The following is a 25,812-nucleotide window of genomic DNA, read 5'->3' as shown; positions in this document are numbered from 1 at the left end:
GGACCTCAGCGTTTGAACATTTCCAGGAGCACCCCAGAGTACGTAGATGCTGCGGTCAATGCAGAAAAAAAAGAAAGAAAAGAAAGTGCTTAGATTTGCAGTGTAGTTTTTCCCCCAAGGCAATAAGTTTGTCTTCAACAAAGCTCCCTATCATCTCGTCCTTCAATCCCTTTTTCCACAGAGGCCTGGGGAGCCTTAGACCATCTTGGTGTGTCTCTACAAGTGTATCTGAGCGAGTGTGTTTGTTGTTTATGTGTGCTGATGATTAAGCTGAGCCCTGCTGGATTAGTCATCAAACTAAGAGACCAAGGTCCCAATCCTGACAACAGCTTGGTATGCAGCCCAAGTCGCCCCTCCTGTGTGGTAAATACAGGGACCGTCTGCAATACCATGCAATCTGACTGCACACAGCTAATGAATCACGGGGCTTTCTATGACGGTCTGTGCTGGCTGCAGGATTGCTAGCAAGGGGGATTAGGATTGCCTCTGATGGAGAAGCCTTCATAATTATAAAGAGATTATACAGAGAGTGAGTCCAGCCACCAGTTATGAAAAAGTATCGGGAAACTTTTCTTCATGACACCACGCACTGACTAAGTGGAAGTCACGCGATGAAAGTAGCCAACTAGTATGTATGACGGACATATTCTACATCAGGGTGACAAAGCCTGTCAAGCAGTCCTTGCAGCACGTTTACAAAAATGACTGCATCAGCATTACGTTTAGATTGTGCTGTATCATTACATAACACGACATAATGTAAAGAGACTGCAGGGGCACAAAATGCATCACAGATACAATGTGTCATTCAACACATACAACATTTTTGCATATACCACTTACTGCACAGTGTGCTGTAGGTGCAATGCAGTAGGGCGATTGTGGCTCAAGAGTTGGGTGTTCGTCTTGTAATCGGAAGGTTGCCGGTTTGAGCCCCGGCTCAGACAGTCCCGGTCGTTGTGTCCTTGGGCAAGACACTTCACCTACCACCTACCAGTGATGGCCAGAAGGGCCGATGGCGCGATATGGCAGCCTCGCCTCTGTCAGTCTGCCCCAGGGCAGCTGTGGCTTGCCTTCACCAGTGTATGAATGTGAGAGTGAATGAATAGTGGAATTGTAAAGTGCTTTGAGGGGTCCCGAAAAGCACTATATAAATGCAATCCATTATTATTAATATTATTACATGTTACAGTCAAAAACGCCACAGACATAAATACGATGGTGAAAGACAAAACAACTTCAATGGAAAATAAATGCCAGCTGACACACACTACTTGGCATTTTTGTGTCATTTTGAGACAATACATAATGATGCACACTAGGGATGCACCGATACCGATATCGGCCTCGATACCACATTTTCTAAAGTACTCGTACTCGTTAAAAGTCCCCCGATACCGGGGACCGATACCTGTCTATGTTTGAGCGGCATGTAAGGGGTTAATCACAGGCCCCGAGTGCCCGCCCCCAGGCCCCGAGTGCCCGCCCCCAGGCCCCGAGTGCCCGCCCCCAGGCCCCGAGTGCCCGCCCCAGCCGTGTGGAACTATTTCAAAGTGAACGAAGACGCGAAAACAAAGGCGGACTGCAAATTGTGCTCAGCGAAATTGTCCAGAGGAGGCTCAAAAGGTAGCGCATTTAACACAAGTAATTTAATCAAGCACCAAAATCCCAACACGACAACGAGTACAAAGAGTTTACCCACGCTTATTTACCCACGCTTATTAGCACAGAGGAGCATAGCTGATGCTATAGCAGTGGGACGGAAAATAGTTGGGCATTTTAAACATTCCGCCTTAGCCTACTCCCGCCTCGAGGACATTCAGGGACAGCTCAACCAGCCAATGAAGAGAGTGCAGCAGGACGTACAGACGCGCTGGAACAGCACGTATTACATGCTCCAGTCCCTCATTGAGCAAAAGCGAGGGCTGGGCGTGTATGTGTCCGAGCACGAACTCCCTTACTATCTCACCACTCACCAATGGGCTCTTATGGAGACGACTGTTGCCATCCTCGCCCCCTTTGAGGAACTAACTAAAAAAGTGAGCAGCTACGACGCACTAGCCTCTGATGTCATCCCAGCTGTGACTGTGCTTGTGAGACTTCTAAACAGAGAAACAGACGAGTAAATACCTCTCAGCCCCATGTAACAGTGTGGAAAGTATATTATTATATAAAGTATATTATTATTATAGATGAAAACAGAAACAGTCTGGCTGCTGATAATGCAGAAAAGTTACTTTTCTTAAAAAAAAACCCTGCCACTCACTTTTTCTCTCCATTAAGTGAGTCATCTTAGACTTGATGTTAATACCTACCTCAGTTGCACTGACTGCCACAGTTCTATGTTGGTGGATGTTGTTAGTTTATTCAAATATTGTGCACTAAATAGCAAAGATGTTTATTAATGCCCCTTGTGTTGTCCAAAGCGGCAGAGTTTACAATAAACTGAAAGCAATACTTGAGTTGCACTGTCACTGTTTAAATTTTTTTTTCACAATTATTTATTCTGTAATATGTTGCATACAACATGCTTTTCATTTTAAATAAATGTTCTTAATTCCAAACCAGTCCCTGTTAGCTGTAAATTTAAATCATGTTTTTATTAAGTACTCGGTATCGGCGAGTACTGAAATGCAAGTACTCGTGGTATCGGTGCATCCCTAATGCATACACTTGTTTTCACTGTCAGGCAACATCAGGGAGAGCAGACAAGCACTCAGGCAAAACTGCAGGCCTGAACAGAAGAAAACCTATCCTCCCAAATAGAAAATTTGTTGCAGTATTTTCAGATTTTTGCCAGAATTTGATTTATCGCGCCAGAAGCACATATCGCCTCACAGACCACTTCAAATGCTCTATGTTTGTTGTGTATGACTCACCTTCATAGAAGCCATCGTCATCCATGTTTCCATACACATACAGATACTTTCCAGCCACAAGGGGGAGTTCTGCTTCAGGATGCTCATTTGGTCCATCGTAAGGGTTATAACTTGAAGGAAAGAAAGGTTTTTCATTCATTTGTGAAGGAAAATTAAAGATAATGTGCGTTAAAACCCAAAATGAAATTATTTCTGTATTTAAACTTGTCTTATGCACCTATAACGGGCAGTGCAAAGGCGGACCTGGCCTGTGTAGCGAGATTTGGACCTGGGTGATGGGCTGGCCTCATCCTCCATCTATAGATAAATGAGAGGAACAAATTAAAGTGTTATTAGAGGGATAAGCGACTTTCCTACAGCATATTTAAGAATTAGCAGTTTGCAGCAACTCTTGAACCATTCCTTTTCAAGATATGAATATGTAAGTTAATTATTTAAAAACAATTAACATAATAGGTTACGCATGCATTATTCATGGATGTGGCATCACACAGACCCACCTCTGATGAGGGAAACTGTCGGGGGTGGATGGGGTGGTCCGTTGTCACGGTGCTGGATTTGACAGACAGCAGTTCTGGTGGTTCTCCGTCTCCAGTCTGCGGTGAGCAGGGCAAGAACTGGGATATCAGCAGCGGCGTGTCTGCCGCACTGTCATCACCTGGGAGACATTGATTTCCATAGCAAATAAAGAGTAACTGCCTTTTCCTTCCACAACCATTTCGCGCTTTTGGAGCAAAACCATTGATCTCCTGCGGGTACAGCTAACACCCTTCATTTGGAAGGCTACTCCACCCCTATCAGCCCATCCTATTGGCAAAACAGACTTTAAAAAAAAATGCAGAAAATACGAAACGGAATTCCCTGAAGAAATTAACAATACGTAAACAACACAGATCAAGTGCATCACTGCGTTCTTGTGGTTTGTATGTAATATTATGCATTAGCACAAAAACATCAGTGAATTCTGCCTGAAGTGAAGAGACAGATAAAACAGGATTTTCAGCACTTCAAAGACCTTTGGTTTGTGCCAGACTGTATAAATCTACATCACTGATATGGCTCTATTTGCTGTATCTGCAGGTTGCACTATGTGTTGTTAGAATACTAATGTGTTAAATTACATTCGTGTCGTACATCAGGCTTGTGATCAAGGGCAGATATTGATCATGAATAAGCACCGTCTCCATTAATGGTATCCACCTCTGGTTTGCAGTGAGTAGGTCCAGCTGTAATGTGAGCTGTCTGGGGATTAGATCGCTAATTATCATTTTATCTGATCATAACCCTTTTAAGCACTAATAATTTTGCAGATGCTTTTATCTGGAGAGCACATATATTTTTAGAATAGTTAGACCCCACTAATATTTAACCCTGCTAGTCTATAGTTTTATATCACCACTTTATATTACACAGTTACATTAATACTCACAGAACCACACTCACACTCAAGTAAACACCGCTCAGCTAAAACTGAGGAAAGTAGTAATCAGAGAAAAATAAATAAATAAAAATCAGGGACTGACTTTCTAACACTTTTGATTTGTTTTGATATATCCCCGTCCCCCAGCCTCATAATTGCCTTTATAGCTCAATGTGTTTCATACAAAGCTGGCTGTGAGGTGAGACTCACCTGTCTCTGGTTGGGCTTCGAATCTGACCTGCGAGAGTTTCTTCTCTGGTGAGGGCGGGATCTGGGATGCAGAGGTGGTATTACTTTTAGGGATATTCACAGGTTCCGACTGCAGGCGGAAATTCAGCAGCTCTTTGGACAGCTGGTGAAAGTGTTCACTGTGTGACCGGCATTCCTGCTCCAGGTCACGAACCTTGACCTTTGGCAGTTAAGAAAAAGAGCAGAAAGGATTGTGAGACTGAGAGAGAAAACGAAAGAATAGGAGGTGAAAGGTGATTATTCTTCAGGGCTTTGGCAGTATATAATTTTGAATGTCTAGCAATCTAATCTAAACACGTGGAAGTGTAGAGTCATTTACTGATATGGTTAAATCATGATAACCAAGCCTGAGCACTGCATGAAGTTATATCATAGACATGCTATCAGAGGAAGGCCTAGAGGGGAAAGCGTGAATATACATATAATCACTTTTGGTGATACAGAACATAATTTTGGTTTCACAGGTTTGCAATTAAAGGAAAATTCGAAGAGGAAAGAAAGGGTGATGTAACTAACTAATCAGGGATGAAAATAAATACCTGAAACATTCTGTCCTTATTGTTCTGTTCAGACAAAATGTGGAAATCAGAAGTCGTAAGTAAAGAAAGGGGAAAAAAATGCAAAAAGAACCAATCATTAATAAAAGCAAACGGAAGGGGGACCAATGAGAACACAAATGTATTTATGAGTCGACAAAAAAAATAAGACAAATGTGTTTGTCAAACTGAAATGGACTCCTAAGCACAAAAACACAGAGTGGAAAACATATGGGGATTTCACACCTACAGACAGTACTACTATGCTTTCCCTCCTGTGGCCATATTTGCCCATAACTATAGAGAAACGCGCCTGTGAAAGAGACCAACTGATTCAGTGATTTCTAGAAGGAGATCTCCTTGACAGAGTTTCAATTTCTCTGACCAAACTGTTTTTTCTGAGCCAAACTCAGTCTGCTTGCTCAGTAAAATCGTATTAGAGCGCTCCAGATGGATAATAACGTGACCTCATATGAGCCGCACACAGAGGAGTCTGCGACGTATTCTCGTAGCAAAAGGATTTAAAGTAAGACGAGAACATAATTTTGAGTAGAAGTCTGTGATGAAACTGCGGGTCAACGATTACCACCGGGGGGGGGGCACGTAAAGCGTCAATGCAACGCGTGACAACGCGACTACTAAACAGAAACGTTTGGAGCGCTATAACAAAAGCAACCTGGATAAGAAGATAGAGGCAGAAATGTGACCGCAAGCACAAAGGATACGCTATTGTCGGACTAGTCTGGTATGAGTCACAATCTGGTGTGGAGTACTGAAAAAAAAAACTACACAATAGTGTAGCCAAGCAGAAGTGTTTTGCTGGAAGAGAGACGGGGGGAACTTACTTATGGGACTTCATTAGAAGAGAGCCCAGAACCCCAACGGTACCCATGTGTCATAAGTTCAAATTTGGAATAAACTTGTGCTTCGTTTGCGTCGTATGGCTCCACGTTAAAACCCTGCTTGTCCACCCACGCAGCTGTTTTCAATTAGCCTGATTAGACGTCGTTGAAGGCCTACGTAGGCGTGTGCAGACGGTGCCTTTTTTAACATCTCTCTAATGTCTTGCCAGTTTAAATGCACTAGTTAGTCCAAGAAACGTCACTTTTCAATTTACTTAATTTAAATAATTTCCTGCGTCTCTGCGTTCAATTTCAGGCTCAGCAGAGGTGAGGTGATTATTGAAAATGGTGTGGGTGTGAGTCACGCAGTTAAGCTAATACATTCATTTGACAAATATACCTCGCTTATTTTATTTTATTTTAGCCCCAAATGTAGAATGGCTCTGAGGATGGCAGTGTTGGTTGATGTTAGCCCAGGCTAAAATATCTTAAGAACTGCACTGGAAACAGACATAAAAAAAAAAAAAAAAAAAACTGCTGGGGTGAAGATTTAAAAAACAAAAAAAACCCTCAAGTTTCTGCATTTACACAATTGAATGTTGGACAAGAAAACTGTCTGTCTTGCAACATAAAAGGTGTGCGCTTTCATCTCCTTTTTGATGTCAGATTGTTGGCTTTTGATTAGCTAACATTTCCTCCCAGTTACGTTTATATCGCCGCCTGTTGCTTTGGCATGTTCTTGACAGACAGTAGATCGCTCTTTGCGTTTACATTTGGACTGAGATATTTTTCCAAAATGACCTCAGAAAAATCTCAGTTTTAGCAAACACCCGTGTACGTGTGGACATAGCCTAAAATTCTCACTTTTAAAGCCCAGCGTTGGACATTTTGACCATCTCTGTGGTGTGTCTGTGCCTCTTACAGTACTTTTAATTTATATCAGACAAATAATATAGCTTGCTGTGCAGTTGTTATACTATAAAACAATCGAAGAAGTCTCCACACTGCACCCATAGATATGATATATACAATCAAGATTACTGGCATTAGTTTATAATTTAACACTCCACTATCTCATTTAAATATGGCCCCTTCCTGCTCCAAAAAAAGAAGATGGAAATAACCATAAAGCTAAAACTGAAGCTAAAAGTTCAAGGCTAGTTCAAAGCACGGGGTGCCTTAGTAGAGCCAGACAGGGTGTTTTACAGCAGCTAACTTGATACATAGACAAGCTTCAAGTCTTTTTCATATGTTCCAAAAAGGAGAGCTTCATCACCAACTTATCCATGTTTCCCCTTATTTCATCTGGAAAACTGACCCAATACTACATGAACCATCTTAAGGATGTGTTTTGATTTGCCTGGTTAAAACAGAAAGCTCCACTATGTTTAAGAAACACAGCAATCCAGGAAACATAAGGGTTCGTTCAGCTTACTGTACCTCTAACAGGTGTACTGCTTCCTCATGCTCTTGGTCAGTTTGAACCCAAGCCTGCAGAGAACACACAGAAACACACAATGACAGCTGACACTGTGATCACAGTCCATGAGGTAGAATAGACAGTACACAGCTGACATACTGTCAACGCAATACCCTGGCGGATCCTCACTAGTTCATCAAACAGAGCTGGTACTTGAAGAGATGCCTACTTCTGATGGTACAGCTCCAATAAAAAGCAACTGGCTTATTTTAGGACATGTTAGTGTCCAAGTACTGGCTGTTAAAGGCAGTGAAATTAAACCCACTCTTGAGCGACTGTGCAAATCAATTTGTCTCAGTTTGAATGATCTGCATCTTTTTGAACATTAATGATTCTCTTTTGAACAAACATCAATGCAAAAATGGGACCAAAATGAGACAAACAAACCTCATAGACCTCTGAGAAAGAGACACTTTTCATCATGTTAGACTTGTGGTCTAATCCAGAAGGTATTTGATATTATTTCAGTCAGGAAGGAAACAATAAGCAGGAACACATGCACACATGTATATTCTGTTTTACAAAATATCAAAAAAGAATAAAACAACCACAACAGGTCAGATCTTCATGCTGCAAGATATTTGTAATGTGTACAAATATATCAGCAACTACAAAGGCAACATTTTTAGCCGTGTTCTTCATCACACGATCAAAGGGACCATGGCTGCATTTGTAATCACATCTGCTGATTTTGGGGCGGGCTATATGAGGTATCTGTATTTTCTGATACAGTAGCAGTGATTCAGCATAAAGTGGCTCAAGACACATCATTATCCAAACAAAGACCTTTGGCATAAATTCACTACACAAAAGTCGATAACCAAGGAGGGATACTGCCAAAAGCATTAAAAGAATAGACTTAAAGCGTTTTTTAAACATACCTTTTGCAATTGATTGATCTCCTTCTGCTTGGTATGAAGGGCCACCAAGGCTTGCTCATGCTCTGTCTGCAACTGTTGCTTTAGCTCTACAGCCTCATGCATATGCTAGGAAGAAACAGAGGAAGCAGAAGGAGGAGAGATTATTTCTAACACTACTGCAAAAATAATAAATTACCCAGCTGCAATCTTTCGTTGAAAACAGTATTCTCACATTTCAATGTCATCGAGTAAATCTATTCTCTCTACCACTCTGGCAAGAGCTTTTGAGGATTCTGAGCCCTGTCCACCTGATTTAGCAACATTGCATCCATGTCTGAGGAAAAATGAGGACTGCTTGAAAAATAGGAATAGCCACGGTGTTGTTGCATCAGCTTCAGTGTAATAAATCCCACAAATTGAAGTGAAGCATTGCCTAATCCTCAAAGATTAAACCAAGCAATTCATTTGAAAGGTTGCCAAGAGTTGGATCAAAATATTAATACCAATTACCACCTAGTTTATCTAAGGCTGAAGTAGAAGAAAACAGCTTACTTCTATATGACAGTTTAGAGATCTGCCTACTAGCAGCCCGTTACGCTTAGTAATTAGCACATTATATGTTGGTTGTTTAAAGTTTAAAGATTTTGCACCTTCACATACGATGTCACTTAAGAGGCAAGGTACGTGAAGAGAAGAGCATTAAGTAACACTGGCTTCTGTAACATATATATCTCTTGCACCAAACGTACTCTATAGTCTGCACTGACTTACACAAAGCTGTCACGCATAGTCGCTCCTGATCCAAATCTACCCTTTGCCAAATTAGCCAAGTCATGACCATACAGTATCTATGCATGAAGTCACAACCAGCTGCCACATCTTGCAGAAACAGAATTAAGGCCATAGGATGTCTCTCTGAGCTTAAGAAGAAAAGACAGCTTAGAAAGCTCTGACATTCATATTTTTTTTCCCTGTTCTTTCTCCCTTGAAAAAAGAAAATCTTCTTTACCTCCCGGAGTGGCTTCGAGGTGTCCTGAGCAGCCAGTCGCTGCTTTGCATAATCATGGAGAAGCTCTAAGCTGCAGAGGACCGGGGTAGCTGAGAGGCTGTCACTGGATCCTTAGTGAAACTGCTTTTTTAACCCTTGCTTTTTCACACGGGAACCAATGGTCACGCCTGCATTTAAACACCTTGTTTTGTCCTTTTAAAAAGATCTGCGATCCTTCACTTTATCTGCTTTGGTTAACTTATTACAATTTCAAACAGCTCCAACCCTTGGACTACTGCAGAGTTATCCAAGGCCTACGCTGCTTGATGTGGACTCGAGGCCTTGAAAAGTTGACTAAGACTGGATTGAAACAGCAAAAGAAAGATGCTGACTTATTAGAGGCAGGAATCAAAACAGACTCTATTTAACTGGGCATTAAAAGCACATGACATCAGGCACCTGAAAAAAAAAAATGCAACTGACTGCCTATAAAACTCATGATGTCTTATGAACTGACTTAAAATTGTTGTCAAAAACTTCAGGCTTGACCTGATATTTGCTGTTGAGAAGTTTCAGACTTTATTTGGAGCTAATGCTTTGGCTGTTCCTCGGGACAGTCTCACTTGTCAACATCAATAAACTGGTCGTGTCTCTACTGAATGAGGAGGAAGACACTGGCAAATTAGAAACATCTGTCAACAGTGTACCAAAAAAAAGCCAGGAGGTCCCCAAAATCCAACTGGAAGATAAATCACGGGCTGATAATGGTCAGCTCTCCATCACATTACTATAATCACGCTATAATTCTATACTATATACTATATATACTATATATACTATAATACTATAATTCACAATTTTTAAGACTACACTCTGGATTTACCTCTGTTGACACATACATGTCTAACAAAGGTCTGATGTCACTGCAGATTATTAGTTTATATGTTTGTTTTCATTTCTAATCCTGTCCCTTCTGATCACTGCCAATGAAAATCTTACCATCTTCAACTCTGTTTTGTAAGTGTAACATGAGCCATGGCCACAGATAAGAAAAAAAACTACTAAATACAATACTGTGGGTTTTTTTCTTTTTTAAAAAAAATCTGTTTCCTAGTTAAATTGGTTGCTCTCTTTAAAGACGGCAGTTTTTGAACCTCTGTATGTTTGCTCACAGAGAAATTAACAGTCTCTAATTTTTATAGTAGTTCCATTTTAATGGATACACAGAATAGTAACCAAAGATCCTGAAAAAACAAATTATGTGAAAATTATAAATTGATTTGCATGACATTGAATGAAATGAGGAAAACATGACTTAGTACTCTGTGGAGAAACCCTTGTTGGCAAGCACAGCAGCATTTCTTGTAGTTGGTTACCAGGTTTCCAAACATCGCAGGGCTAAGAGATCATGACCTTGAAGTTTTCCTTCTTTACCCACTCCTATGTTACCTTGGTGGTATGGTTTGGGTCACTACCATGCTGAAAGATCCATCCACAACCCATCTTTAGTGTTCTTGCTGTCTAAGTTCTCATCTAAGATTTCGTGGTACAATCCACTGTCCCTACATGTGGTAAAGTTGTCTTGCACCCTTTGGAGAAAAACGTCCCAAAAGAATATGTTTCCACCTCCGTGTTTGGCAAACAAGTTGAGAGCTTGATTTTGGGTTCATCTCTCCACAGCACTGCCTCCCAAGCCTTCTCTGGATCATTTAGATGTTCACTGGCAAACTTAAGTCGGGCCTGTACATGTGGCCTTGAGCAGGGGGACCTTGCAGTTGCTTCAAGACTTTAATCCATTATGCCAAAGTGTGTTACCATTGGTGTCCTCGGTGACTGTGGTCTCAACTGCCTTTAGAATATTAACAAACGCCTCCCATGTAGTTTTGGTCTGATCCACCACCTTTCTCACGATCATTCTCACCCCACGAGGCAGGATCTTGCATGGAGCTCCAGACCCAAACACAGCCAATCGGTGAGTGCCAGAATTCTGGCTGGGTTGAAGAGGATCAAATGTCTATTCTTTTCTGGATAATTGGTTGATATTCTGTCTGCCTGCATTAACACTGAACTACCATAAAAAGTGGAGACTTTTCATTTCTTTGTAAGTGAGCAAACTTACAAATTCAGCGGGGGATCAAATAATTATTTCCTCCCACCTTGTTTTCTAACTTGTATACCAGACTTTGACCAAAACAAAAAACAAAAAGAAAACTTCTGTTATCAGATTATATGATTAAAAATAATACAGACAGTGCTGCATCTCATTAGTTTTGAACCAGGTCTTTTTCTGTTCTTTCACACTGTGTTTCTACCATCTCTGCTTTCTCCACCCACATTATCCTGTGTAATTTTCTCTAAATTATTTCTTTGTCTCCATAATCAATGCACAATGAGAAAGTGACAAAGCTTTCTCTGCTGTATCGGGGAGCTGGTCAGTTTTTCTCATGCGGGTACATTTCGCTCTCAAATATCCTGACAGACACACAATCGATAGGAGATGCAGGGAGGCGAGGATTTGTAATGAGAGTCCCTCTCGCAGTGCAGCGAGACTGTGTCTGATTACTATTGGCAGACCAGAACACAATAAAGAAAACAGCCTTTCCATGAAGCCGGTGACACTCCACCTCATGTATTGCCTCAGTTTCCTTCTCAGGTTTTCTGAGGACACAAATACATGGGAAATGGGAATATTTCCGAAAGAGTCATAGTAAAACTGGGCCTGAAAAATCAGTTATCATGACTGGTGTGAGGACTACTGAAGTGAGCACATGGTGGACTATCAGGGTGAAGATGGGAATGGAGAAATGGAGTGAGATGGATTGATGTAATGGAGAAAAAGAAGCAAGAAAAGGTGGTTTAGGCTTGGGTCATCACATCTTATCTGTTGTACTCATAGGTACAACAGGTGTGTGGTTGACTTTACAGACAGATTGTTTAGTGGTCTGTTGAACTAAATTTAGACTCAAATAAATGCATAGAAACTGAATAATAATTACAGGTAATTAAATCTGAAATCTGTGCGAAAAGTAGGTAAGACAATAAAATTTATACGAGAAATGAGTGAAATCTTTAGTCCAGGGGTTTATGTGTGGTCAAATAGCACAGAGGAACTCAAATCTGATATTATTAAGGCAAAAAAAATTGTCCCACCTTTAAAACGTGTTCCAGGTTATCCACTTTGTCCTGGAGTTGGCTCCTCTGCTCCTGGGCCACGTCTCTCTCCTGACTCACTACAGCAAAAGTCTGTCTCAGCCGATCATAGTCGGATTGCACCTGCAAGAATTCGAATCATGAATTGAGCACAGACACAACGAAGGGCTAGATGAGAAACAAGCGAAGGTTAAGTGGATTGTTAAAACATGAATTTGAATAACTGTGGGTGGAAAAGAAAAAAAGGTCAGCAGCGAAAGAGGCAAAGAGAAAACCACAACAAAGCGAAGAAAGAAAACACTTTAATTGCGTCGTCGTTTTACTTGAAGAGTCTCAAAATGCAGTCTGTTTTATAAAGAGCCAAACAAGCATGCAATTTTTATGAGGTTTGTTCTTGCAGCAGACCTACTTTTCACATTTATGAATAGAGGCTGCATTTTTGTGGCTCGAGGGTTGATTGAGAGTTCACAGTTTGAAGAGAAATTAATCAGCACATTTCCATTTAGCGTTGATGAGACAGCGTTGCTGACTTGAGCATTTCTGCCGCTCGTCTCTTCATCGGTCAGAGGCCTTGAGCTAAGCCGGTTCCTCAAAGGACTGAGCTGAACCACACCTATCATCTCATTAATTAGCATGAGATGAGAGACACAATAGATAAGCTTACTCACAAAAATAACATTTATAAGTACATCAAAGATACATGCGGCTTAACACGGATGAATATTTCTATTTTATCTAATCATTTTATTTAGAGATCAATTGTGTCACTGCTGATGTTACCAATTAAACCAGCCAAGCAAAGAAGTTGTTTTTTATTCAACATTCTTTGCTTAACATTTCGATTTAATGAGTTATATTTCTGATATTTCTTAAAAACTCAGTCGCTAAAAGAAAAGTTACCACTAACGACTCTGAGCAATCAAAATAACACTGCTTCTGTGATAAATACAAAATAGTTAAGTTGATCAGTTCTCTCTAATCTATCAAAGATCCTACGAAGCAAATGCAATTTATGTACTCTGATTCTCTAATCACATCCTTGTTTCCCGTCTCTTCATTTCTTACTCTCAGCTTCTGTCGTTCTCTTCTCCCCCTTTCATTAATTCACTATCTATTTATGCACACGTAAATACATTTTCACTGTGCCTTTGTCTTAATTGCCCTTACAAGCCAATCACACTCAGTTATACAGTATATGTAGCAGGACACATTTGCCCCACTTTCTTTTCATCTCCGTGGCCACCTTGTCGGTGAACAGATGGCATCATTTTCTGTGACACTTTGGAGCAAAAGCTCCGAGCAGAGTCCCTGGACACATGTCAGATCTGTCCCCTCTGTGAAAGTCACAATTAGCGCCAGAGCAGCTAATCGCCTACCATCACAAACGGTCACTGTCTCTCTTTATGGGTCTGTGTGCATGCGTATGTATCAGTATGTGAAGTCAGGAAACCAGGGAGCCAGCATTAGTAAGAGCACAATATTAGGAAAGGGAAAGTAGCAGTAGTGTGTGTGTGTGTGTGTGTGTGTGTGTGTGTGTGTGTGTGTGTGTGTGTGTGTACAACACGTCACATGTTTTGAGCCAACCCTTTTTTCTGTTTATTTTGCTAGAAAAATCGGAGATAGGTGCAGCAATTAATTGAAACACGTCCAAACATATGTGGAAATACAGTAGATAAGGCAAAATAGAGTTTGCACAATTCTAATGAGGTTAAAGTTAATAGTTGGTATGACTGTCTTTATTCTTTAGCACAAAAACTTAGGTGAGCTTTCTAGTGATTTCTTCAAGCAGTCTTCAGGAATAGTTCTCCAGGCTTCTTCTTCAAGCTATTCTTTGAATGTTGGCGTCTGGTTCTGTTCTTTGTCAAGATGATCCCACAATGCTTCAATAACAGCTCCAAGGAGGTCAATCCATGACTGATAATATTCACTGATAACTGATAATATTCATTTGTGTGTTTTTCTATTCAGGTGTTTTACTTTTTTCCTTTTATTGACAGTGTGTTCAGGATCATTGTCATGCTGAAAGATTAAGCTGTAGCTAATTAAATGCTTTCGAAGTTGGACCAAAATCTGACACATTTTGAATTGTAGGCCCAAACCATGAGAGAGCTTCCATTGTGTTTTCCTTGCTTAAGAATGGTGTCTTAATAGCCATTCTTCCACTGAGACCATTTCTGTCTGGTATATGTGTTATTTTCTTTTGTAGATTCACCTAAAGAAATGAGTGAATGAAAACAGCCAGGAACGAGGACAGGACTGAAAATGAGTAAAAAAGAAGCCAATGTCCAGTGAAAAACAGACCTTCAGAAACCCTGAAGAACTATTGCTCAAGAACAGTTATATAAATGAAAACAAAACATAAAAGAAATTGTGGCTCAACACTATTAATATTTGGAAATCAATCTGATATATTGATCTGACAAGATGGACAAGTTCCATCATATGAATGCTCCTTTTTCTCAAAGCCACTGTGTGTGCGTTTCTTTTCCTGCATCGTTGATACAGAAAAACAGATCATACCAAGCTCATTCACTGATTTCTTTCATTTTCCTGTGTGTGTACTTCCAATGCATACTTGCACAGTACATGTGTGAATTTCTCACCTGGTCATACTTGGATGCCTTCAGATGGTGGTTGATCAACTCAAGGTTCAAACGATTTTTCTCCTGCAAGGCAGCATGGAGCTTTGCTTTCTGAGAAGGAAGAGAAAGCAACAAAGAAAGAGTTGGTTGTCTTGTTCCATTATCCTCCTGCTTACAAAGAAATTTATATCTGAGTGCAAGCCACACAGCAAAACTCCACCTTAAAATTATTATATAAGTGAAAGAAGTGACCTAAGCAAGGTTAGGTTAGCGCCGATCGCTCCCCCCATATGTATGCATCTGCGTGTGTGTGTGTGTGTGTGTGTTTGTGTGGATAATCTTTTTCTAAGATGCCGTCTGGAGGACAAAACCCACAGCTGCATACTGTCACCCTCCATTTGGTATGTGGCTTTAGGAATGGAGGGTGAAAGCTGAAAAAGATGAGGGAATGGGAAGAAAGAAAGAGAGGGAAATGGGGTGGGTGGGGGGATAAATGAAGAAAATTGGAATTGTGAGAAAGAGCAACAGGAAGCAAGAAAATATCTGAGGGAGAAATAGGGGGAAAAAAAACTAAAGTGAGGAGAAAAAGATGTAACAAGGGAGTCCCAGAATGTTAGTCGAGTACTAAATAAGCAATCGTGCGCACAATGTCAGTAAAACCCTCCTAGCTAAAGACGAGATTAACTTGCAAACCACGTAAAAGGATTGAAAAGTGATGTGCAGTTCCTGTCTGCTCCCTCTACATTCAGAAGTTGTCATGCTGCTGGTGCTGCAGGTACTCAAGCATTACATAATTACGCCAGACTCAAACTAGGCCAATGCTCTCCTCCTATCACGCTGCAGCGCATTCAAGAGTGATTTTTACTGCGACTGTTCATATCCTGGCACGTAATACCACTTCACTGATACTGCTCATTGCCATTCTCAACACTCCGGCATTAAAATGTGGGTAAGTAATTTATAATAGCAGCAGGGCCTTTCCTCTTTGTCTTCAAACAAAAAGCAACAGGAGTTAATGACAGGTTTTATTTTCTTGTTATGTCTAGTCGGGAAAAAGAGCAGGGCTTGTTTTTAAAAATATTGTCTCCAAATGCAACAGTTACTGTCCAGGGGAGGTTTGAAAGTAAACTTGGATTTCAGATACACTGAAACACAACCTCTATACAGTTATATTCAAAACGGCAGAGACACACTTGTAATGGTTTATGTTAAGTTTACTGATATTGGGTTATTCTTTGTTTCTCCTGCATTGAAAGTACTATATTACTACTTACTACTATTATTGTGTCATTCCTCATTAGTTTCAGTTGTTCCTGTTTAACCTGGCCTCCTTGTACAGAAGTCTTGAGCTACCCTTCACAACATAATTTCTTTATATGTTGCTTCCAAAGAGCCATAACTTCTTGTCATTTTTAAAGACGTCTTGAGCATCATTTCTCCTTTTGGTATTGGCTGTGTTTTCTTTTTTGTTTGTTTATCCACTTTGAAGTTAGGTTGAATGACCTTTGAATCAATCAAACTAACTGAATAAGTACCTCTTAGCAAGATACCAATTATTAGTAGACTGTCAAACACGTACATGATTTGTTCGCATATCTTCAGCTGAATCTATAAAAAAAAAATAACACAGTTTGATAGGCATAAAATAGAATTTTTGCACTAAAAACTAGCTGTAAGAAAGCGTGCTGTGGAGTGTGTCCTTAGAAAAATTGCAGATCAGACATGGATTGGCCTCCCCAGATCCCAGACCTCAACATTACTGAAGCAGTGTGGGATCATTTTGACAGAAAACGAATCCAACATCCAAAAAAGAGCTCTGGATGTCCTTTAAGAAGCCTGGAGAACTATTCCTGAAGACTGCTAAAAGAAATGACGAGACAGTTTGCCTAAGAGAATTTAGGCTGTGTTGACGAATAAAGGTGTTCATACCAAATATTGACTTTCCACCTTGTTAGAATTGTACAAACTGCACATGTTTGTACATTTTTCAGTGAATTACTGCCCTTATTCTCCATTTTCCTAGCAAAATATAAAGGAAACTTTTGCACAGTATTCTATTTAGTTTGAGTCAGCCTGTATGTTTCACTGACTTGTTCTCCATCTCATTTGTTTTGTCTTTGTTGTGCTTCTCATTTGGATTGTTTGTTACCCTTTAACAGCTTAGTATAACAAACCTCAGTCTATCTACATTCTCTTTTGTATTATGCTTAACAGCGCTATGTAATAGCATATTGACACGCAATACATCAGCGCAATATGCTCTTGTGAACCTGACTGTCACGAGTTAAAAAATGGCCAAAGCTTTGTATCACCTTCTGCAAGAGAAAAGACTGTGGAGCTCAGAGGTTTATGATCAAATTTATCAGTACAATAAATCGAGGAACTCAATAAACTCTGGACAAGAGGAGGAGAGAGAAAAACAGACAAAGTGAGGGGCCAGCCAGATTCATTCATCTCTTTGTGTGCAGGCAGAGTGACAGCCAGGGATGTCAGAGAGACACAATCAAACCAAGACCGAGATAGAGAACAGACAAGGACAGGAAGACACAGAGACTGGTGAGTGAGTTCACTTGCTGCTGTTATTGTGTAACTCATGTCGCCACATCACAGCCCTGCAGACTACAGCGTTTTTCAATGTACAGAGCCACACCTACAGCAGCAGTTACAAATCCTCCTGCTATGCTGCTGTTAATTAAGCAGAAATGAAAAACAGGGAGATGTCAGTCTCAGTCATGCACTTCACTAAATCTCCAGGACATGGTCTTGTAGCAGACACCATAAGACAGGCGGGGAGGAGATGGACTGAATGTACAGATAACTGGAAAGAAGACAGCAATAGAAACCCTAAACTTTCTTTTGCTCAACTTTCTTTCCCATCAAGGAAAAGAAAGTTTGAAAGAAAAGACAGAGAGTAATAAAGAACCACAGAAAGAAAGAGAACGACCTTTTAAAGCCTTCTTTTTATGGGCCTCAGGAATGATGTCTGCTTCTCCACTTCCTCCCACTTACAGTGAATCACACATTCACAGCTCAGCTTAACACTCCCTAACATCTTGTATACACACAGCTAAACTGCGAAGCCAAAGGACACACACATTTTCGTGCCAATTTAAACCTCCAATATCCACAAATAAACAAAGAAATCTGGTTTGACGATATGAAGGATATGGAAATGTGGTGTGCTCTTAAGAAAAAACACAATTTAACAGGGATTTAACAGCACTGACATCTGTGCAGAGCAAGTGAAAGTGTAGCAGGCATGTGTGAATCTTGAAATCTGTGTTCCATATGTGCATGCAGAGAGGCTGGATTGGCTTAAGGGAGAGGCATCAATACAGCTAATGTCTAATTCACTCTGATAACTTTCTTTCTTCCTTTCCATACTGTCATTTCTCATTGCCTACCACACAACACCCACACACACTCATACAGACTCTCCCTTCCATCACCATAATTATCATTCTGTCCATAAAACCACAAATTTAGCTACTGAACCCACCTTAGCTCACGGCTGCCAGGCACCAAGGTCCTAAACTCTCAAAATGTTCTGTGCATCTATATTACTGGCTCATACCTTACTTTCTTGTTGACACTTTCTTTAGGAGCTTCATAATAGTAGAATATCCAAAAAATGAACTGGCACCTGCCACAAATAAGACAAATACAGTGTCTTTAAGCAATGATTCATCAAGTCATGAAAAGACAAGCTGCAGCTACATTATCTACATTATTTTGTTATAATGATTGCACTATTGTGTGAGTTAGACTATAAATATATCTTTACCCAGGCATGATATGACCTTTTAAGAAAATATTATTCTTTTGTTCTGCCACATTTTACTGCCACAATAATGTAGGATACAGCAGAGTGGCTTAGAAGTAATCAAACTCACAGGATAATATATTAGCTATACCAGTTTAACTGCTTGTTAACAGAAATATTTAATGGCAGTGACTCAGTGCATTTAGGCATGTAAACATCGAGTATCAGAATGGGGAAGAAAGATGGAAGAAGTGACCATGACTGTGGCACGGTTGTTGGTGATGAGACGATATGCATATATGATAAGCATTTTAGAATTAGCAGAGTTACTGGTAACCCTCTCTGGGTTTATAGAGAATGGTCCGAAAATGAGAAAACATCCAGTGAAAATACCTTGTCGATCTGAGATTCGCCAGAATGCTTTGAGCTGAATGGAAGCCAACAGTAACCCAAATAACCACTTGTTACAACACAAAAGGCACAGGCTCACCAAAATTGGACAAAAGAATATTGGAAAAACCTTCCCTGGTCAGTTATGTCTCAATTCTTGCTCCAGCATTTCAAGAGTCAGATTAGGTATACTGTAAACAAGATGAAAGCACGGATTCGTCCAACTTTGTATTAAAAGTTCAGTTGTTGGTGGCATTATGGTGTGAAGGATAGTTTCTTGGCACACTCTGGCCCCCTTAGTACCAATTGACCATTGTTTAAAGTTCACAGCCCTCCAGAGTATTGTTGCACGTCCATCTCTTTGACCAGCGTATACCATAACCAGCAAGGTCCAACTAATAAAATAGTCAGTGACTGTATATTATATTTGATCTACTTACTCAGATTCATACACACTTGAATCTAAACTGGGCTACAAAGGAAAAAGAAAAATGGCAAATAAGTCTTTATGTCAATCACAGAGGACACTTAGCTGTGTTTGATGAAATAACAAATAATTTAAAAAATATTTAAGAGATTAAATTCTTCAGTTTTTTAATGAAAAAACCAATTAAGTGACATTAAATGCAGCATTCAAATATCCTTTGCAAGCTAATATAGGATTTTATGGATGTGATCTTGGATTTGCTGAATTTAGAAAAACACATTTTGGATCCTAATAGCAATATTAAATGTTGCAAAATAATACTTGAGAAAATAAGCCAGGAGATGATGCATTTCTAATGGAGAATTGATGGGGGATGAAATCATGATTGCAGAGATTTGTGGGATGGCTACTCCTGACTCTAAATAGGATTCTTGTGGGTAGAGGATTGGTGCTGTTTTCCTCAGGAGGATTGTCATTAATTAGATGTCATGGCGGAAACACTTTGTTCCACTTAACTGTGGGCGGAAAGACACACTGACAACATCTGCCGTCGTCACTGTGAGCAGCAAGTCACAAACAGAGATGTGCCCGTAATAGGTAATTACGACAGACATGACCTTTTTATACAAGTAAAATGCAAAAAGAAGTTCATGGCTCAAGTTTCTGAAATTATATTCTCCTCACTGTTGACAAACATTCGTATTTGAATGTAAATTTTACACCATTTTCTAATCCAAAAGGCATATTCTCCTCTGTGTTTAAGATATATAACATTCATATCTTGCTACATTAGATTATCTCAGTCCTCTTTAAATCTTGAGATATTATAAACAGATTATTTCCTCCAGATCTCTTCATTAAACTCTGGACTGCCGTTGTGAGTGAGTGGTATAATAGGACATCTACAGTCAATGTATCTATGCATGCAGCTGTCCTTAATAACTGAGTGTGTGAGAGAGATTGTTCTGTACTTGTGGTTAGTGAGTGAACAAATTGGTAATGTTATATCCTCACTGACATCTTCTGCAAGAAAATCAAGCTCACCACTATTGAATAGTTGATGCAGGACCATGGACAGCTCCTTAGCTTTAGTAATGCAGACCAGCGCAAACACCCTGAAAACTGACCTAGAGACTGTAAATGTTATCTTTTAACTTTTTTTATTGATCATAATTTTAAAAACAGAACAGCTGGTTTTGCTTTTATGTACATCTTTAAGGCTAAAATGTGAAGGGTTTTGAATTTTTTATTTATTTAAAAGGGACAGTGCAGTTAAACATAGTTCAAGTGCAAGACATGAGACTGATGTACCGCACATAGGTTTATAGCTACTGCTAATTTTCAACAATTGTCCCTTGTTGGGCTTACAATCTAAATAAATACATATTACAATAAAACATACATTTTCATAAAACCAAATTACATCATAAATACAATTACAATTGATAGACAATAATTTAAAATAAAATTAAAATCACCAGATAAAATGACTACAACTTTGGTTTTAACATCTATAAATTTGAAATAACATTTATGAACTTAATTGAAGAAAGATTTCAGTTTGAACTCGTTTGAACTCAGCCTGCAATTATTTAAATCACACTCAAAGTACAGTATGTCAGTGGGCCACATTAGACAAAAGCAAGCCACCAGTCCTTTAATATCTCACTGTAAAACAACTGTGATATGGAAGCAGATGACAGAGTAGCATATCAGTGTGATATATGCGATCATTTATTACACAAAATGAAATCAACATGAGTAAAAAAATACAAGTGAGTAATGTGATGACTTGTAGGACTATACATGGAGTATATTTACTTACACGTCCTTGTGGGTTATGCTATGTGAGTAAGACTAAGAGGGAGTTAAGGATTCGAATTTCTAAACACGAAAGCAATATAGGAAAATAGATTGAGAGAAAAAAACGAAAGAAAGAGAGAAGAAAGAGGTGCTTTATAGCGAGACATTTTCAGCTGACTGGATGTGGCATTTCTGGTCTACAGTTCAAGGGAATTGGAGTCATTATGTCACTGAAAAGAGGTAGCAATAAGAAACATAAACTTCTTCAAAGGGAAGCACATTAGACGTATCATTTGCAAACTGTGTATCCTGGTGGATTAAATAAGGAATTTTATTCAAGTGTTTGGTTTGCTTTTGTCTGTGAGTATGTTTCAGTGTTTTGTGCACATTTTGTTGATTTGGTGGTTGGAGTGCACTGTTGGTTTTGCATGTTGACAAACTGTTAGTTGTTGCCACCTGTGCCTGTTACTGATTAGGTCCTGGTTGTGTTTTATGGTTGGCAGCACCCACTTGTATCAGAAACCCTGAGGAAAGCCTTATGCTGAAACACATCAGTTTTCTTTCTTACTTCCTTGTAGTATTTAGTACAGTATATAGGTAATTGTTAGCGCTCATGAAATTCTCATTCATTATTATGATATCAGTGTGCTCACAAAGGCAGCGAAGAAGAGCGTAAACTAGGGTGTAGCAGAGTAGGATTTAAACTATACAAAAAAGTATCTTTGGAAATGTTATATTATATGTAACATTTACAATAGAAGAACTCAGTTTAGTGTTCAGAGTCAAGGATGCATATAAATCTGTTTGGTGTAATAATTTTAGTAATAAATTTATACTCTTGTATTACTTTACTTTTTAACACGGCCACTGTGACTCCCGTGGTGCTGTCTACCCACTGGAAGGTCAGGGGAGCGATCCCTGCCTACTCCAGTCTGCATGCCGTATCCTTGAAGTATCCTTGGACAAGATAGTGAACCTTGAGTAGCAAATGTTAGACAGCACCTATGGAGAGATAAAAGTGCTGTCCACAGTGCACCTGAAGCACATCTGAACCAAAAGAAACCAACTAAATCACTTCAGTGCCGATTACAAAGCACTGAGCTACAACATAACACAAAAGAGTCTAAAAGAGGACACACTCTCAAGGTTAACTTTAAGACAGTTGTACATTGACACTGTATGCCCCCACTTAAGGAATTGGTTTTGAAAAGCTGGGACATTTTGGAGGATTTATTGTATAGCATTAGCAAGCTTTACACTTCAGCATAAAAGATGATGTATAACACAGGCTTTGTCCTCTGAAGAGCTTAATAGGTGTTTGCCCTTTCGTGAGAGAATGTGTGACTTCCATCCCACTTGATCTTCAGCCAAACATTAGCTTCCTTAGCATAATGTAGTAAGTCTCAAGAGCATTTTGAGATCAGTCGTTTATAATGCAGTTAATACCGTGCATTACTTTTGGATTGGTAGGCATGACACAAGAGCAAATGCTGGGTTATAACTGCACAGTCCATTCACAACAAATGATTTGCGTTAACATTTGATACGTAGTAGTGTTTATGTGTGCTATTTTATCTGTAAACTCTGCCGCATCGCAGATTGACTTAATATTGTTTCCCTTAGCATGGAATGTTGTTTTAGCAACTATATCATAATGTCATTTTTAAAAGAGGCTGTAAAGATGTCAGTAAAGATGTAAAGATGTCAAAGCATTTTCAGCTGATTTCTCTAACCTGTACTGCTGATTATGCCGCTACAAGTGCCTCATTCATAAAACATAATTGAGTGGCCAATCTAGTTTTGAGAGTAGTGTGTGTTTGTGTAAACCCGTGTGTACATGTGAGCAGTCATAATAGAACGTCACACAAGACCTATAAGGTCATCTCTTTTATTTGCAAACTGTGGACACAGATGGCATGGGGTAATACCAATACAGTGAAGCGTGAGCTGAAGTGTGTGCGTGTGTGCGTGTGTGCATGCAAGCATGAATGAGTTGCATAACTAGCATCTCCAGGCATATATTAGCCTTAAGCCCTTCTGCGCCCACTGTGTCACAGAGCAGACCTTTCAACTGAATCCCACGCATTTAAAACCCCTCGAAATAGCTCATGTAGTTAGAATACCTCATATGATGAACACGCTCCGTCACTTTAGTACAGCGAGTAGTCCTAACATACGATACAGTAACAATCTGGGGAATTTTCACACACGTGTAAATAAAGGCTTAAAAAAAATTTCTGCACATGAATTATGTGACTCACTCCTGCACATCTGTAGCCTATATGTAGTCCCAGACTTTTAAATTTAACACAAAAAGCTCCACTTCAGTTCAATGTGGCAACCAGAATTTTATGCACATTTACAATCCTCTTGGAGGGAAGAAATCACAGTACAGTCTTTTGCATTTAGTAAAATCGCAAATATACAGACTCTTCTTGAATATGTGGTTTAAAGTTTTGCTCACCTTCTAAGCAGAAATCAAACAGCTACCATATCAGCAGGACCAAGAGCAGGAGACCATCCGTGGTTTTATTCAGTGAAAAAACCAGAGGAGAGGCAGGGAGAGGCTGGCGCTACAGTCAGAAGAGATTAACTTCTCCTTCACGTAGCAAAACGTCCTCACTCACGTCACCCTTCAAGCTACTTTGCCACTTCTCTCCTTACTCCTTGAGCTCAGCTAAGATAATACTGTAAACTGTAGTATTTGCACTTGTTTATTTGTGTTACGGTGCTTGCTTTTGACTCAGCAGCAAACCGGAGTTGACTTTTTCACGTCAGACATCTCAAAGTTTCAAGCCTGAGGCAAGGTAACAAGTAGCTACAGCTGTTCCCCAGCAGGGGCACACTTCCCCAAATTTGCAGCAGCTATCAGGCCCCTCTTCTGTCAAACCAGCTCCCAGATCAGATTTAAGAAACAGACACTCTCTCTACTTTTAAGACTAGGCTTAAAACTTCCTTTTTAGATATAGCACATAACCAGGGCTGGATCAGGTAACCCTGAACCATCCCTTTTTTTACGCTGCAATAGGCTCAGGCTGCTGTGGGAACGTCCCATGATGCACTGCGCATTTCTTCTTCACTCATCTCTTTCCACTTTTTGTGTGTTTACACCTGTTTCTCTCTGTTCTCTTCTCCTCTCCCCAGCACACCCCAAAGGTTTCTTTCTGTTAAAAGGGAGTTTTTCCCTTCCTACTGTCGCCAAGTGCTTGCTGACAGGGGGCCGTCTGATTGTTGGGGTTGTTTCTATTGTAGGGTCTTAACCTACAATAGAAACTGCCTTGAGGCAACTGTTGTTGTTGTTGTCGGCGCTATATACAAATAACTAGATTGAATTGAACTGAACAAGCTACATTCTCCTAAATGAAATCATTTTCAGTAGTTTTACTTTTTCTTTACTTTTAACACATTTCACCAACCAAAACAAAGCATTTCAGTAACCAAAACTGTGACAGATGTTACAACTGTGCATTACTACAAAATGATAAAGACACTTTGGGCACAGACAGCTTGCACTTGTTTTAGCTATAACCATGCTGAACATAAAGAGACAGAGTGTCAGAAAAATGTGTTTGGTAACATTTGATGTAAGTATGTTTTAAGCTTTAATATTATACTAATTATGACCCCATTCTGGTCACAAAAGCTCTTAAATCATCAGGTGGAGAACCAGAAAGTAAGAATATGCAAAGGGTCCTGTAATGTAATTAAGAGTAGCAGCCATGGCTTCCACCAAGTGCTCACCAAAAATAGGCATCAGAAGCACAAACTGGTATATGATATAAAAAAGCATTCAGTCTGAAAATGATCTTAACAGGGCGAGGAAAAAAGAGTGAGCCCAGATGTGCAAACTTAACTATATATGCTGTGTAGGAGTGATCCAGCTGGACAGAACATGCACAGCCCTCCAGGGGAAACTCTGGCTTCCCTTAAGAGTACAAATGCCCCACAGGAAATATTAAGGCATGGGAGTGTAAACACTGAAGTGTGTGTCTGTGTGGTATGTGGAAAAATGTGGAAGCAGGCAGTAAGAGTGAAATCAGGCCCGACTGACATGGGCAGTAAGGCTTCAAGTCACACTTATGACATAACACATTTGATGTGAGCACGACCTATTGTTCCCTCAGGCCACGCAGAGAATATCAGAGGGTTGGAAAATAAGTTCGGAGGAACGTCAGTGTAATGCTAATGAGGAGCCCAGGAGCTGGTTAGGGATTACATGTGCTTGGATGGAACTTAATGCTCACATAATGCTTGGGTGGACCTTCATGTTCAGAATAGAAAAGTGCATGCACGCGCGCACACACACACACACACACACAGACACACACACAAGGCAGCACATAACTCCTCAACCAAATTTAAAAAACTTGCTCACATGTACACACACACTAAGCAACGAGGCGAAGCATGCACATACCCAATACCCACAGACACACACTCACA

General features: G+C 39.9%; 1 protein-coding gene across 5 annotated transcripts in view; it reads right to left on the bottom strand.

The window, feature by feature from the left end:
* Nucleotides 1-25,812, bottom strand: part of rimbp2a (RIMS binding protein 2a) — a 75,733-nt gene that overhangs the window by 21,117 nt on the left and 28,804 nt on the right. For all 5 annotated transcript variants that reach the window (XM_087843627.1, XM_006788749.2, XM_006788751.2 and 2 more), the window contains 8 exons: nt 15,008-15,097; nt 12,405-12,527; nt 8,288-8,392; nt 7,367-7,417; nt 4,510-4,708; nt 3,380-3,537; nt 3,097-3,176; nt 2,880-2,989 (listed from right to left, as the gene is read on the bottom strand). In XM_087843627.1, the coding sequence (XP_087699753.1) occupies nt 2,880-2,989; nt 3,097-3,176; nt 3,380-3,537; nt 4,510-4,708; nt 7,367-7,417; nt 8,288-8,392; nt 12,405-12,527; nt 15,008-15,097 (916 nt within the window). The remainder of the gene's footprint in view (nt 1-2,879; nt 2,990-3,096; nt 3,177-3,379; nt 3,538-4,509; nt 4,709-7,366; nt 7,418-8,287; nt 8,393-12,404; nt 12,528-15,007; nt 15,098-25,812) is intronic.

Source organism: Neolamprologus brichardi, chromosome 7 (assembly GCF_056152115.1).
Source record: "Neolamprologus brichardi isolate AB-2024 chromosome 7, ASM5615211v1, whole genome shotgun sequence".
In the NCBI taxonomy this organism is placed as follows: Eukaryota; Metazoa; Chordata; class Actinopteri; order Cichliformes; family Cichlidae; genus Neolamprologus; species Neolamprologus brichardi.
The sequence above is the reverse complement of the archived record's forward strand: the minus strand, read 5'-3'. Positions and strand labels throughout refer to the sequence as shown.